Raw genomic sequence first — 14,686 nt, forward strand, 5'->3', positions numbered from 1 at the left:
ACACCAACATTTTTTTTCTTACACAGAAATGAGTGAGAAATAAAAGGGGGGCAGGCAGCTCCACAGACTGCAGATCAAGACCACACAAGATAGTTACAAATCCTTTTTATTTATTTATTTTTTAACTTGATAGCCAGTTGTGACTGTCACAGCAGTCACCCTCTTTCTGTCCTCTATTCCTTAAGAAATTCCTTCCATTCTTGGAAGAAGAATGAATATGCAGCCAAGAAGCACAGTTTGGCAGTCTAACAACAACCATCTCAACACTGCAGTGCAATCTGTCCAAGTCTCATCCTCATTGTGATGTCATTCTAAAGCACAACAGTCTGTCATCAGCAAAACTGTTGTGTGAAATTAAGATGGTTTGCTTGTAAATTCAGCATGCTGGGGGAATGGGACGTAATGCATTTATTCAAGTTCAGCAGTCATGTATACAAACACTGACTAATCCATATGCCTTAGTATGATATAAGCTTTTAAAATGACAGCACTATTAGCATAGTCATCTAGATGCTGTCTGCTTATCTTTTTTCATCTAAATGCTATCTGTTTATCCTTTAAGGAGAATAACAGTAATCATACAGAATATTATATTCATAAAGTAGCAGAACGTATTCCAAGAATTAAGCCAACATGGGAATGGAGAAAGGAGATTCTGCCAATAGGGATGACTGCAATTAGGGATACAGACAACAGGCAAGAGGGAGCTGGAATTTATTGGAGAAAACTGGCAAATAGGCCAAGGTATTGGCAGAAAAAAATAGAGAGGGAAAGGTAATAGAATTGGAAGACACCAAGAACTTATTTGGAATGCAGGTTAGAGATCGCCTTCCCTATCAAAGATTGATATCAGAGTATAGGCAAAGAAATAGGGGGGGGGGGGCGTCTTAAACATAAGACCAGCACTGGTAGACTTTTTATTAGAATGTAGAACAGAAGTTGCCTTGAAGAAAGGAATAATTAGTAGAACATATAAAAGACTGCATGATAACCATAAGAATCAATCAGAGGAGGTTAGAAAAGATTGGGAAGAGAGACTGGATAAGCATTTCACAAAGAAACAATGGGGGATATATGTATCTCTCCCAGATATTTAGCAAAGTCTAAAAGATTTAGGATCTCTGCTTGGAAGCGTTTACACAGGTATTTTATACCTCAGGTACATTTCAAAGAATTTTTCCTCAGGTAGACAGAAAATGTTGGAGGTGTGATGGGGAAAAAAGAAGTAAGTGTAATGAGTTGGCAGACTTTAAAGATTCCCTGCAGACTGTTCTGTTAGAGGTGCTGTGTGAGCAAATTGGTGTAACTAAGGAAATGATTTTTTGAGTTATGATACAGAATCAGAATTGCCTTGACATGGTAAAGCGTTGCTGAGTCTAATTAGGATGGCTGCCAAAAAAGCAATTCCTAAAAATGGAAATCAAAGTCTAAACCAGCTTTACTAGAAGTAGCAAAGGTAGTAACAGAGATAAAACAACTAGAATTGGGATATTCTGAAAAAGCTAAGAGCAAATTACATACGAAAAAATGGGAATTGTGGAATCAATACATGCAGAGGAGGAACAAGGTTTAAAAGAAGGCAGGATCTAAATGAGCTATGTAATGGTTGACTGATAATCACTGGCTATATTATGAGTGATGTATAATGTTTGCAGCTACAGTTATGTCAGCATTGTGATAATCACTGGCTATAATGAGTGATGTATAATGTTTGCAGCTACAGTTGTGTTGGCATGGTTTGCAATATTTAATGTTTGCAAATGAGACTGTGTCGGTCTGGTTTATTTTCATTTATATAAATGTAAGACTGCCTATGTCATACATGATAATTTAATAAAAATGTTTCTTGTTTTAAAAAAAAGCATGCATATGATCTATAATGTTTGTAACTCTGAACATATTAACATGAAACTCCAATGGCAAATGAAATACACCAGACTCCTCCAGCAGACCACAACCGAAATTAACTGACTGGAAATAGCACAGCTGAATAAAGAAGTATAATTTAATTTCTAAGCACTTTCGCCTTCAGTAAAGGCATCATTAGAGAGAAAAAGAGAACACAGGAAGCAAATCTGTTTAAATATACCTATTGAAAGGTATTTAACCAATAAAAACCCTTGTCTAGAACAAATGTAACAGCCTTTAAAGTGACAGTGCATATATACGAAGCACAAATACAAATACATATAAAACAAACATTAAAGATATAAAACTTAATGCAATACTACTTGAAAGTGTAAAATATTTAAATACTTATTTTAATTTAGCAGCTCTTGCTTTTAAAATGCAGCTAAGAGATAACATATCATTTAATCTGGGTTTATTAGTTGCATTTAACCGGATCTGCCAGTTCAGCTCCTTCTGTTCTGATAACAGTTCACTGTCTTCCCCTCTGTCTGACATTCAGACCCTGTCAATAATGTGCTCTTTCCAGTCCATCATTTCAGTTCTGTCTGCTGAAGGAGTCTGGTGTGATTCTTTGGCCACTGGAGGTTCACCATACATTGGCAACCTACAAGTAGTAACATGTTAATATGTGTTTGTTTTCTTTTATATAAAGGTATGCTTGCCTATGTCTTAAGGGACAATTCAGTAAAGGTGTTAAAAATAGATGCTGTCTGCTTATGGTATGTATTGACTGTGACAAAATTCAAGAAGCCTTTCTTTCAGTGGTTCTATAGCTTAGGCAATGAAAGAGCAGAAATCACAGCCATCTACAGTCAAATTAGAGCAGGGGAGCAGATGGAATTTGTGAGGCTAGAACTGGAATGTTCCATAAAATGCAGATCATTTGAGAGGTATGATGGCTACAAACTGACTAGACCTGTAAAGAAAACATGCATGGATTGGTTTAGAGGCAGTCCTGAAACCACTTTTGGGAGAAAATATAAGTTGTGGGTTAATCCTATTGCTGTAGTGATAGACCAGCTATGTATCCGTACAGATCAAGAACAGTAGCTCAGAAATCCTGTAAGCAGAGGTAATGGCTACTAAGAAGATCAAAGTCCCAAAGAACAGTGGGGCTGTTTTAAAATGGGCAATTGGTTCAAGTCACAGAAATCACGGCCTGAAGTGGAAGCATTTCTTAGGCTTCTATAAGAATATTTAGAAGGACTTGAAAGCCTGAAATGAAACCTTTTTAAGCGCAACCTTGATAACTGGATGAGGAATAGAAAATACACCCCTGGGATTCCACCCATGTCCCTGCTGGACAGTGGCATAGTTTGCTGACTTGTTGGAACATGGGCTAAATTCTTGGCTAGGATGGTTAAGGGCCTCAGAGCCAATAACCTAGTAGCTTCCTATGATCCTATGGAACCCTGTCCTCCTTAGCCATCACAGCTAAATGAAGATGAGTGTTCTGGTCTTCTGTGAAATTTTGTGACGAGGTGCAGAATCAGAGTAAAAGGTGCAAAGGCATAAAATGATTCTCTTTTCCTGGCAAAGAAAACATATCTGTCATCAAGTCCCCTTCATCCTGTAACACCAGTCAAAACAAGCAGAACCACATTCACTTCTGTAGTGAAAAGGTCAAACTCTGGGGTGCTGAACTCCTGAAAATCAAGATCAGACTGGATTCCTGAATCTTTAGTTATAGTTGATGTTTAGAATGATGGTTCAGGGAGCTCTCCAGGACATTTCCTTCCCCTTGATTTGAATAATTGTCAAAAGTGATGCTCTGGTCTATGTTCACTGCCAAACCCACACCTTTCTGGCAAAGGCAGTTCAAACACATGCTTCTAGTTTGTTCAAGTTATAACACAGACATTTTCTTTTAGTGGAGTTTGGGGGGGGGGGTAATTTTCATTACCCTTCCAGACTATTTAGGCCAAAAAACACTGTCTGACTCTGCAGCAACTATAAATGGAGTCTTCACTCAATGAGGTCCATTTCTCTGAACAAGGTAAGATCCCATGTGAGCTTATCAGTTCAGCAGGATGTGCTCATTGTTAAGACCTATGATGAATTCTGCTGCAGAAAACAAAGGTGTACATTGATACTGGTGGGAATTTTTCACCACTCTAGAGCCTCTTTGTAACTGCAAATAGTATAAATGTGAATTGCATAAGGATGAAAATACGTGAATGAGTTTATGAAATTAGCATTCTAATTATTTCTGAAAGAAATTTGCATATAAATATATGCCAGTCAGTATTATTGTGAAAGGTTTTGCTTGCTTGCAAAATTCATAACTGTAACCAGTGTGCAAATTTGAAAGATGTTGGAGCATAAAAAAATAAATGCCAGATGTTCATAAATGAAAACTATCTTCAAAATATTCACAATTGTAGAGAAACAGATCTTTATTCACATAGTATTGTAATCAGTGTAACCATCAACAGTGTTTGAAGGAATTCTGTGTGAGCTATCAAAAGTTACTCTGCTGCTAAGTAAAAACCTGTAGGATTTTAGCTGCACAGAGGTGCGGGCACTTAGTGATCTAAAAAGGGCAATTTTTTAAACTATTTACTACCACAACATAGGTTCACTTGGAGGACATTTTAAGCGTAGCCAATTTCCATTTTGCTTACTTGAATTAACATTTCCTGATTGGTCTTACCTATCCGATGTCTGATAATTGTATATTAGCCCTAATGAGAATAGATGCAATCACACTATAGAGAGTTTGAGGGGACCCATGTAAGGGATGCAGCATTTAGGAACTGCTTCTGTCCATTAGTGGCACAAGGGGAAATCCTGGAGTACATTTTCTATTACCCATCCATAGATCCAGGTTGCATTTGAATATGAACAGGGATGAGCTTTGTTTTACTTGAATGGATAGTCTGTTCTGGATATGTATCCATCTCTCCACAACATTCAGTTTAGATACCTGAACTGAGTATTTCTGAAGCCATTTGACTTGCTGATGTTCAGTAGGTCCATCTGTATTAGGTCGGAGGATGCCCTGTATGCCAGACATGTCACCTATAAGCACTCTATAGAATACTGAGTATAGTAATAAATCTTTGAGGTGGTCCACGCAAGACCTATTGTTTAGGACTTGTATCCTTTTAGTAAGGTATCTCTGTAGGTATTCCAATTGTTACATGGGGCCGGACAGATACATGCCAAAGTGGGCATTATACAAAATGATTGACCTAATGAGGACTTTGTAAATGGGGACAATAGCATCTCTAGATCTAGTCACAATCAATTTGTTTATAAGCTGTGCAATATAGAAACATTTTCTTATGACTCTGGGCACATGTTGGTCAAAAGTTAGGCCACTATACACACAAGTTTCCAAATCCCAAACAACAGGGTCAGTTCTCAGGGGGCATTGTCAATTTGGCAGCTCACTGAAGTAGATGGCTTCCCAAAGGATATGATAATGTATTTCTTGGAGTTTAGTTTCAATTCATGATTCTGGCACCAGTTATTGTTTGGGACAAACCTTCCTACATGATGGTTAAGTCATCTGGGGATTCAGTAACTGCTCCTAGCTTGCAGTCATCTCAGACTTAGTTGGCCAAAGCCCTTTGGTATTTCCTTTTACTTTTGAGATGTATATGCCAAACAGAAAAAGTCTCAGCACCGAACCCTTGGGGACTCCATTGGTGACTGGTCTCTTCCCCTGCTTTGATCTCCTACATCCTGTGAGCAAGCGTACATGTATACATTCTTTGATTCACCTTCCTGATTGTATTAACCTGATTGTATTAAATTATATTCCTTATATAATACAGTACCACTTGTTAGAATGTGTTTTAAATTTGTAGTTTGAAACAGTCTTCTAGTAAGCAATGAAACAAACTGTATGAACCAATAATGACAAAACTACCCATTTCAGAAAATTTCAACCATAAAAGATGCTCAAACTTCTGTCCACCAAGATCAGTAAAAATGCAAAATCTCTGCATAAGTAAGTAATCTAAATAATTCCACATTAAAGGGATCCGTAACTAATGAAGAGGTTGCTGCTAGCAAACAACCTTATATTTCATTGTTTCATCTACAAATGCATTGCCTGTTACCCTTGAGGAATAAATTGCCTGTGCTATATTAAAAAATGTTAAGCTAATAATTTTACAGTGGGGAATGGATAGCAAACTGATAACGGGTTCATAGTTACTAGGTAACTTCTCCAAAGGAGGACATTCATAGGACTGCAGTATCCACTCCCATTAAAGTATAACACAGTACAGTATCAGTGATCCATCTGCATACTGTGGGAGTAGAACCCACAGCCTTCTGCATCAAAAGCAGGTATACTACCTGTTGTTGGTTTAAGTTCAGCACACAAATCCACATTAGCGTGAAAGCTCCACTTCATTAATTCATCCTGACAGGTCTTGCAGCTGTACAAATGGGGGGGCTCCACGTCCCCCTGGCTCTATGGTTCCAGCGCCCATGCAATGGCAGTCGGGATGCTGTTTGTGTCACAGGGTGCTCAGTTCCTGATGATGCTTACTTGTCCATCCACTTGGCAGTGAGCTTTCTTCAGATGAACCCTTGCTGTTCCATGCATGAAGATAAAGTTGCCGGTCACTCACATGACTGTTGTTTTTCATCTTGTGTAACCCACAAGTGACTTATGAAAGATTAGCTTCATTCTGTCACATTTCTGAGTTGGTAATTCCAGGACTCGGGAGCATTTTGAGGATGTGGCAAGATTATAACACGACCACAACTTAAAGGGATATATCAGCAGGTCTATAAAGGGAAGCTAACTGCATTACAGGATGATGCATGCTAAATGAACTACTCAGTACTGAGCTTTTCTCCAGCATTGAGATATGTTTTTTTTTTCATGTTGTATAACCCATAGCAAGTGATTAGGAAATGCATGTATTCTCCCAGCATATATTTAAATCTGTGGTGTTGAGACTCAGAACCATTTTGTGAACATAGGAGACCAGGACAGGTAATATAACACCATCAGAAGTTGAGGGCTATATAGGCAGGTGTCTTCATTTCTTAGCAGTCATTATTCCTTTTTTCCTATACTGAAGAGCCATGTAGATAATTTTTAGTCAAGAATTCTATCAGGTCTCAAGTCACTTCAGAAAATTTCAGAAAGAGACGATCAACCCGTCTGGTATATCCTTTGGCATCATGAATGCCAAAGCAACCAACTGTCTGCGTTATATGAAAAAGACAGTGTCTGTACCCAATAATCTTATAAGTCTGAGATTTTGAATCTGCCTTCATGCACAAACCATGCATATAATAACATGTGGAAATTGCAAGCCCTGTGCTGTGCCTTGGGAAATTATTTAATTATCCTCATTACTGTCATTAAACCCCCTTTTTCTCATTTCTACTTGGAGTTGGGGTGTCATATCAGCTGTCACCATCTCTCTCTAATCAATTCCACATTTCTACTTTCTTTAATACTCATGCCTGACTGTCACAGGTCTACTCTCACACAGTAGATCCACCTCTTTGATGTATACCCTCATTTCCTCTTGTCGTCTTCCTGTCTGTCCCGAATCTTCTTCATCAGATTGTATTCTTTACTTCTGCACATGTCCTTGAACCACTGTAATCTGTTGTCTATGACCTTTTCTTTAACTGAAGCTCCCTTTCCTTCTGCTCTAATGTCCTCATTTCATCATCTGTCCCACAGTGTGCATCCTACCACCCATCTCAGACACTTCATCTCCATCACCTCTAGCTCCCTCAGCTGCTTTGCTTTTGCTACCCAGGTTCCTGTACCATACAAAACTACTGGCTACACCACCATTTTGTACACTTTACTTTTCAGCTTATTTGGCATTCTTCTGTCATACAATATCCCTGACACTCTCTACCAGTTAGCTGTAGCCCTTCTGATTCTAGATTTGACCTCCTCGTTCAGACTTCCCTTCTCCTCAACCACCCCTCCCAGGCACTTGACGATGTTAACCTTTTACACTGTTTTCCCTTCTATCTCACTTTTCAGCTGTTTCTGATTTCCCCCATTTGCTGTCATTACAACTGTCTGAACTGTACTCAGTTTCATCCCATATGCCTTTACTTTTGCATTCCATTCCCCTATCCTTTGCTTAAGTTCTTACTTAGAGTCAGCCTCTGCGTGTAATGCCACATTGTCTGCATACAGCAACTTTGTTAATGCTACTTTCATTGCTGTCTCTTCAAAATCCCTTATGTTGCTAGCAGTTGAGAATCTCAGCTTGAAATCTTCCTCCCATACAATGCCCACACCATATCAAAGAGTAGATTGAACATAGCATGATATCCTGTCTCAGACTTACCGGACATCAAAGCAACAAAGAAAAGAAGAGTAGATTTGTTTTTCCCCATGCTGGCATCTGTATGTATTGATTATATCTCCATATGTGACTTGGCATGGGAAACATCCTATCTAACAGCAGCAGCTCAGACATTATTAAATCCCTGACATTGTTAGCTGTTGTGTGCAGTAGTAGGGGCTTGCCACAGTTATGTGTCATGCAGATCGTTCCCCCTTTAATAGTGGCAGTAAGCAATAAAGTCCCTTGTACACCCCATACTGACAGTCCAGGGCATTTGCCTTTATGTTTGTCATACTGGCATTGATATTTGCATGATTTAGGGATTCTACTCTTTCCAGTGGCACAACTCATAGGCTGTTGAACACAACTGTAGGTGAAAATGCTGGCAGTATGAGCACTTTCTCAAAACCTCTATCATGCTTAGAGACATCATTAGCATTTTAGGGGCCACTGGACACTTCAGTCTAAGTATCATAGTAGAAACGTCATATTCACCCCATTGTACCACCTTAGTAATGCATACTAATGCTACACTTTACCTTAGAAAAGCCTTATCTTAACACTACCACTACACAAGACAGTCAACCACACACCAGATACATCATTACACATCCACAACACACACACACACACAGACACACACACACACACACACACACACCACTACCCCTTAATGCCAAAAATTTAAAACTCTCAATATACCTGAAAGTTTGTCCATTTACATAACCAATCCACCCTTCTTTCAAAATCCATCTTCCTCCATGTGAAGGCTGCCAGCCTAGCCAGATAGAATTTTATAGATAATTCTGTCATTTGTGAATATCAATGTAAGCCACAGGCTTGTTGTCTTAAATGGAAAAAATGCTGTTACAAAAGTGTAACAACAGTGCACTCTGCTGACTAAGTAAAGCATGTTGTGACCCTTTGATCTAAAGTCGGCTCTGGCCTGTCTAGGTGAAGGCCAGAGTTAATGGTTAGAATTTGCATGCATAAATGTCCTTTATTGCTCTGGTTCCTGCCCAGAGGTGAAGAATGTAAATGTAGTTTCTGTTAGCCTGGGAACCCAGGGAAGTGTAAAGAATGATGTAATGGGAACCAGGAATGTGATTTTAAAAACAGAGAAAATCAGAGAGCATTAAGCATTTTGTCTTGACCATCCAACTCATCAGCACTCTGCCTGTGTTCTATATGTAAGTTATTTTAGAAGTGTTTTCTCTTAGAAATAGCTAGAAACTAGAAAGTTTAGACTGTGTTTTTCTGTGATGTCAGAACTGTACTACTGAATTATTTTAAGTATTTTTCTGTTATCTCTGAACTCTTGACTAGCACTGTATAGTAAAAAGTATTGTCTTGTGTTTTTATTATTTATTATTAAATATTTAAAAACCTTTCAACTGTGGCTTTTTTGTGTAGAGATAAGTTAAACTCTAAGAGTACATTGCATGTATATAGTGATCCTGTACCAAGTCACTCTAATAAGCCTTGACTGTTTAGTTATACTGCCAATTGGATAATAATATTGCACAGTAATAATTGGGCACCCTTTTAAGAGCCTTTGAGTAGCTGATAAATATTAGCTGGGTGGTGGCAAGGATTTCTACTGTATAGTCTGGGAAAAAGGGGCACAGCTGGAGAGCATGTGTCAGCCTTCCCCAGGAGTGTCTGTGTGCTTGTATACACTCTTCTCAAAGTGTGTGTGTGTGTGTGTGTGTGTGTGTGTGTGTGTGTGTGTGTGTGTGTGTGTGTGTGTGTGTGTGTGTGTGTGTGTGTCAGCTACTTGGGCAGGGACACAAAGTACTGCTTGGACAGAGAAGGTGCTGGAGGTTTTAGCTTGCCCACTAGGCTGAGATCTGGACCCTATAGCTGTGCCAGTGGGGAGTCTTATTGGGGACCTGGAGAGCAAGGGAGTGACCAACCCGAGACTGACTGTCATCTCGGTGTGCTCTTAAGGGAAATTGCACTTTACTGTGTGTATTTGTTATCCTTTCCTCCTATATGAGATGCCCCCACTGGTGTTAGTGGTGAGAACTGAGGCTCCTTGATTGCTGGGCCAGGGCACAGGCGTCACACTCCATATAACAATTTCACCTCTCAAACAACAGTATACTCAATAAACAGCATATTTGATTAAAAGTACTTACTTGAAACTTCTTTGACAAAAAGGATGTTTGTCAAAACAACATGGACGTATACAATATATATACAGTTTTGACAGAATATTTGGTTTAGTTGCACTCAAACTCTCCAGCTTGCAGAAAACATCCTAACAACATTCCAGCACAATGCTATATATATATATATATATATATATATATATATATATATATATATATATATATACATATATATTATTATTATAGATATAAATGGATCTATCTTACAACGTCGACAAGTCAAAAAGCCGAAAACGAAATCACCGACACCACATAACCGACATTTCACAAACACGAAACCTCACATGCCCGACACACCATAATCCCGACAAGCAACAAACAAAACAAATCCCGGTCCAAAAAGCACACACACAACACAAGCACACCAAAATCCTTACAAACCAACACTAAACCTCACATACACAACTACCTACAACCTTAACCCAAACCCTAACCCTAAGGTCCGCCACTATCGCACACTCACCTAACCCGCCTAACCTAACTCACTTAACCGCCCTAACCCACAAACTATCACAGTCGCACACTTACCTAGCCCGCCCTAACCCTAACTCACTTAACCCGCTAACCCACAAACTATCACAGTCGCACACTTACCTAGCCCGCGCCCTAACCCTAACTCACTTAACCCGCCCCCAACCCACAAACTATCACAGTCGCACACTTACCTTACTCGCACCCTACCGTCCGTCACTACCGCATACATCCACAGCCTTTTCCCATGTCGATGTTCTCAGCGTCGGGGTTTTGATCCGTCGGTCTTCTCCGTTTTCGATCTTCTGGCGTCGGTGTTCTCGCTGTCGGCGTTCTGACTTGTCGACGTAGTCAGATAGAACCATATAAATATATAGATGTTTCCCCTTTGCATGTTGCTTGGGCTGTTTTGTGAGCACCTTAATATTTATGGGTATATATTTCTGCAGTATAGCCAAACAATCCACTTATGCTGTACTGACAAAATCAAAAACATTTTTTTCTTTTTTTCCTTTTTTTCTATTGTTTTGAGTTATGCTGGAACACATGAAGTATGTTTAATCCAGTTATGTTTGAGTGGTTGTGTTAAAATATTCCAAGTTTTAGATGAAGTTATATACACTGATTTATTTTTTGATACATCAAATTAGTCAAAGTACTAGTTGTTACTGGAAGTGCCACGGTGGTGGTGCTGCGGTAGCGTTGTCACCTCACAGTAAGACACTGTCCAGTTAGATTCTCAGCTAGAGCGTCATCTGCATGGAGACATGCGTGGATGGGCATACCTTCATTGAAGGTTGTGCATCAGGGCTGGTAACTCGGCACATAAAAATCAACTACCAATCATTAGCGGACCGGAGTTCTGCTGTGGCGACCCCTAACTGGGAAAAGTCGAAAGGCACAAACAAACAAACTAGTTGTTACTGGAACATGGTTATTAGCTTTGAAGAATGTGATCAAAACAGGCAGACAAAAAAGCACCAACCTGCTTTCTACCAGCAACAAAGTTTTAGACCTTTTCTGCTTGAGGGAAACTCCCAGTCACGTGCAAAAATGAAATATAATTCTTTCCTTTTACTTTGTTGCCATGGACAATTTTATTTAAATATCATGACCAAGCGCAAAGGGAATGTATTTTTAACATACAGACAACTGATTTTCAAAGTGATGAAATTAAATGGAAAACACTTCATAAACCAGAAGCTGAGAATCAATTTTCATCCTTTCACTAAAATTTAATTGGAATATGCTTATAGTTAAAACACAGTGCAATTAGAAAGTTGTGTTCAAAATTAACTATATTTGCATATGCATGTATGCAGCTGACAACTGAAAACAAGTGAAAGCCCTGACACATTAGATTTTCTTTTTTAGTCAATTGTTCCAGAAATACTCACCAAAAACACTGTTAAATGTTAAAGTGACTTGCCAGAATAACAACTGAAATGAAGGATTTTACTTGATACGGAAGCACCTAGACTTCTGTTGGAAATATTGCAAGGATACAAAGGCATTTCAACATGCTGATGACTTTTTTTCCCTTTAGATTCGTGGAACATTAAAAGGCTGGACAAAGTTATGGTGTGTGATAAAACCAGGAGTGCTGCTAATTTATAAAACGCCAAAGAGAGGACAGTGGGTAGGCACCATTCTGCTGAATTCATGTGAACTGATTGAGAGACCATCAAAGAAAGATGGTTTCTGCTTCAAACTGTTCCACCCGCTGGACCAATCTATTTGGGCTATGAAGGTAAGAAATAAATAAAAGTCATACTGTTAATGTTTTTTTCTTTGAATTAGAAACTGATGGTTCAGTCTGAGACATCTTCCTGGCTAATATGGGTTGTAACCCATTGTTTTGCAGTAGAGAGTTGGCACATATAAAATGCCAACATGAGTTCTGCATCATAGTTTATATCTTTGTGCGGATGTCACGTAAGAAGCCATAGTCAATCTTAATTAACTACCATAATCATGTCTGTTACCTTTGAAAGTAGTGTTTTCAGCTAAACCTGGAATGCAACATTAACTTCAACAGAAAATGTCTCACTTAAAATAAATGATGTTTCACACTTTCCTTGCATACATCAAAATAAGGCAAAGATATTAAGCAATTGTTTCATGGAAGGCAATCCTAAATCCCATTTTGTATGATTTTTTATTTCAGGTAGCTGTCTCCTTATGTGGCCCATTTAAGTAGTGGCAGATGTAGGATGCAAAACAAAACTACACAAGTAAATGCTTTTGCAAGCAATACTGCCTTATCTCGGACCGTAACCTTACACCTTACTTTGGAAAAACCCTTATCATAGCATTATTTGGGGGTGGGTAAATTTGCACCGCTACCTTACAGAAAGTTGAATTATTGCTTTCCATGGAAATGACTGATAACCATTTTTTATTTTGAAGCTGATGTAAAGATAAAAAATCAGAAAGGCATGGATCATTCAGTAATAGAGACATTGCTAGAAATTAAACTCTAGGAACTGGTTATAGAAGACAAGATTAGAACCAGATGACCTAGAGGTATAGTTATTTTTAACTGAACCTCACCTTGTGATACATACCTTTGCAGTTACATTATTAAAATGGTGTTTAGTACAAAAAATGCAGCTAGTTGTTTTAGTTCTGAATATTCCATACTAAGGTAAAAGATTAACTTACTTTTATTTCTGTTGAATTTTTTCTCATATAGTTAAAGTGTTAAAATAGTATTTTCTGGTAATGTTCATTACTTAACCCAGTACTACCCCTCAGTGCAGGCAATGATGGACACCTGTCATACTATGCCTTGATATAAACCATTGGAGAAGTTTTATTCCCTAATATTACATATGCTGTCTACCCAGATAAGCAGTGTTTCTTGCATGTATGATGCATACTGTTTTCCAATCAATTCTATAGTAAAATGAAATGGCCTTGTGCTACACAGCATCAGAGTAATATAGAAAACCGAAATGCTTTGTGTCCTCTGAAAACTGATGCTGGCTCTCATGTGTGTGTGTGTGTGTGTGTGTGTGTCTGTGTGTGTGCGCACGCGCATGTGTGCATATGTGTGTGAATGTGTGTCTTTGTGTGTGTCTGTATGTGTGTGTGTGTGTGTGTGTGTGTGTGTGTGTGTGTGTGTGTGTGTGTGTGTGTGTGTGAGTATACACACACACACACACATATATATATATATATATATATATATATATATATATATATATATATATATATATATATATATATATATATATATATATGTGTGTGTGTGTGTGTATAGGTCTACTTCTACCCATCGAAAATACACTTAATCAAATTTCAGGTATATGAGTCTGTTTCCGCAGAAGTTCATTTATCCAAAAATGCACTTTCGAGAAAAGCAGTTCAGCGAAGAGAAGTTGCCAATTCCGGGATCCTGTCGTGGTGCAGGTACATTGTTTCTTCCGTGGTGTATGGGAGGGGAGCTTGTGTTGTAGATCACGGTAAAGTGAGGATAAGGGAATATTCCCTTTTCCCCAATGTAGTGCAATCATGGAGTTAGTATATATAAGTAAGGGGGGGTACAGCCCCCCCACATGGGGGGTGAGGGGACTTGCCCCCCTGCATGAATGTGTTTACTGTATTTGTTTTTTTTATTTTCTTTTGAGGTTTGGTGACTTGATTTTCACGAAAGTGCATTTTCGGATAAAGGCATTTTTCTGGCAGATGATCAAGTGTCAAAACTTTGAGCTCTAAATTGTATACCAGAACAGTTTGAATCACAAAGATTCAAATATATAGCACTTTCAGTCATTTTGAAGCAACACAGATCTATATAGACAGATGGAAAAATAGATATACGTGTGTGTGCGT

General features: G+C 38.6%; 1 protein-coding gene across 10 annotated transcripts in view; it reads left to right on the top strand.

Moving 5' to 3' along the window:
* OSBPL5 (oxysterol binding protein like 5) overlaps positions 1–14,686 on the top strand; it is a 1,550,034-nt gene that overhangs the window by 976,426 nt on the left and 558,922 nt on the right. For all 10 annotated transcript variants that reach the window (XM_044059004.1, XM_044058998.1, XM_044059002.1 and 7 more), the window contains one exon: positions 12,396–12,599. In XM_044059004.1, coding sequence (XP_043914939.1) covers positions 12,396–12,599 — 204 coding nt within the window. The remainder of the gene's footprint in view (positions 1–12,395; positions 12,600–14,686) is intronic.

Source organism: Protopterus annectens, chromosome 17.part0 (assembly GCF_019279795.1).
Source record: "Protopterus annectens isolate FY-2018-M chromosome 17.part0, PAN1.0, whole genome shotgun sequence".
NCBI lineage: Eukaryota > Metazoa > Chordata > Ceratodontiformes > Protopteridae > Protopterus > Protopterus annectens.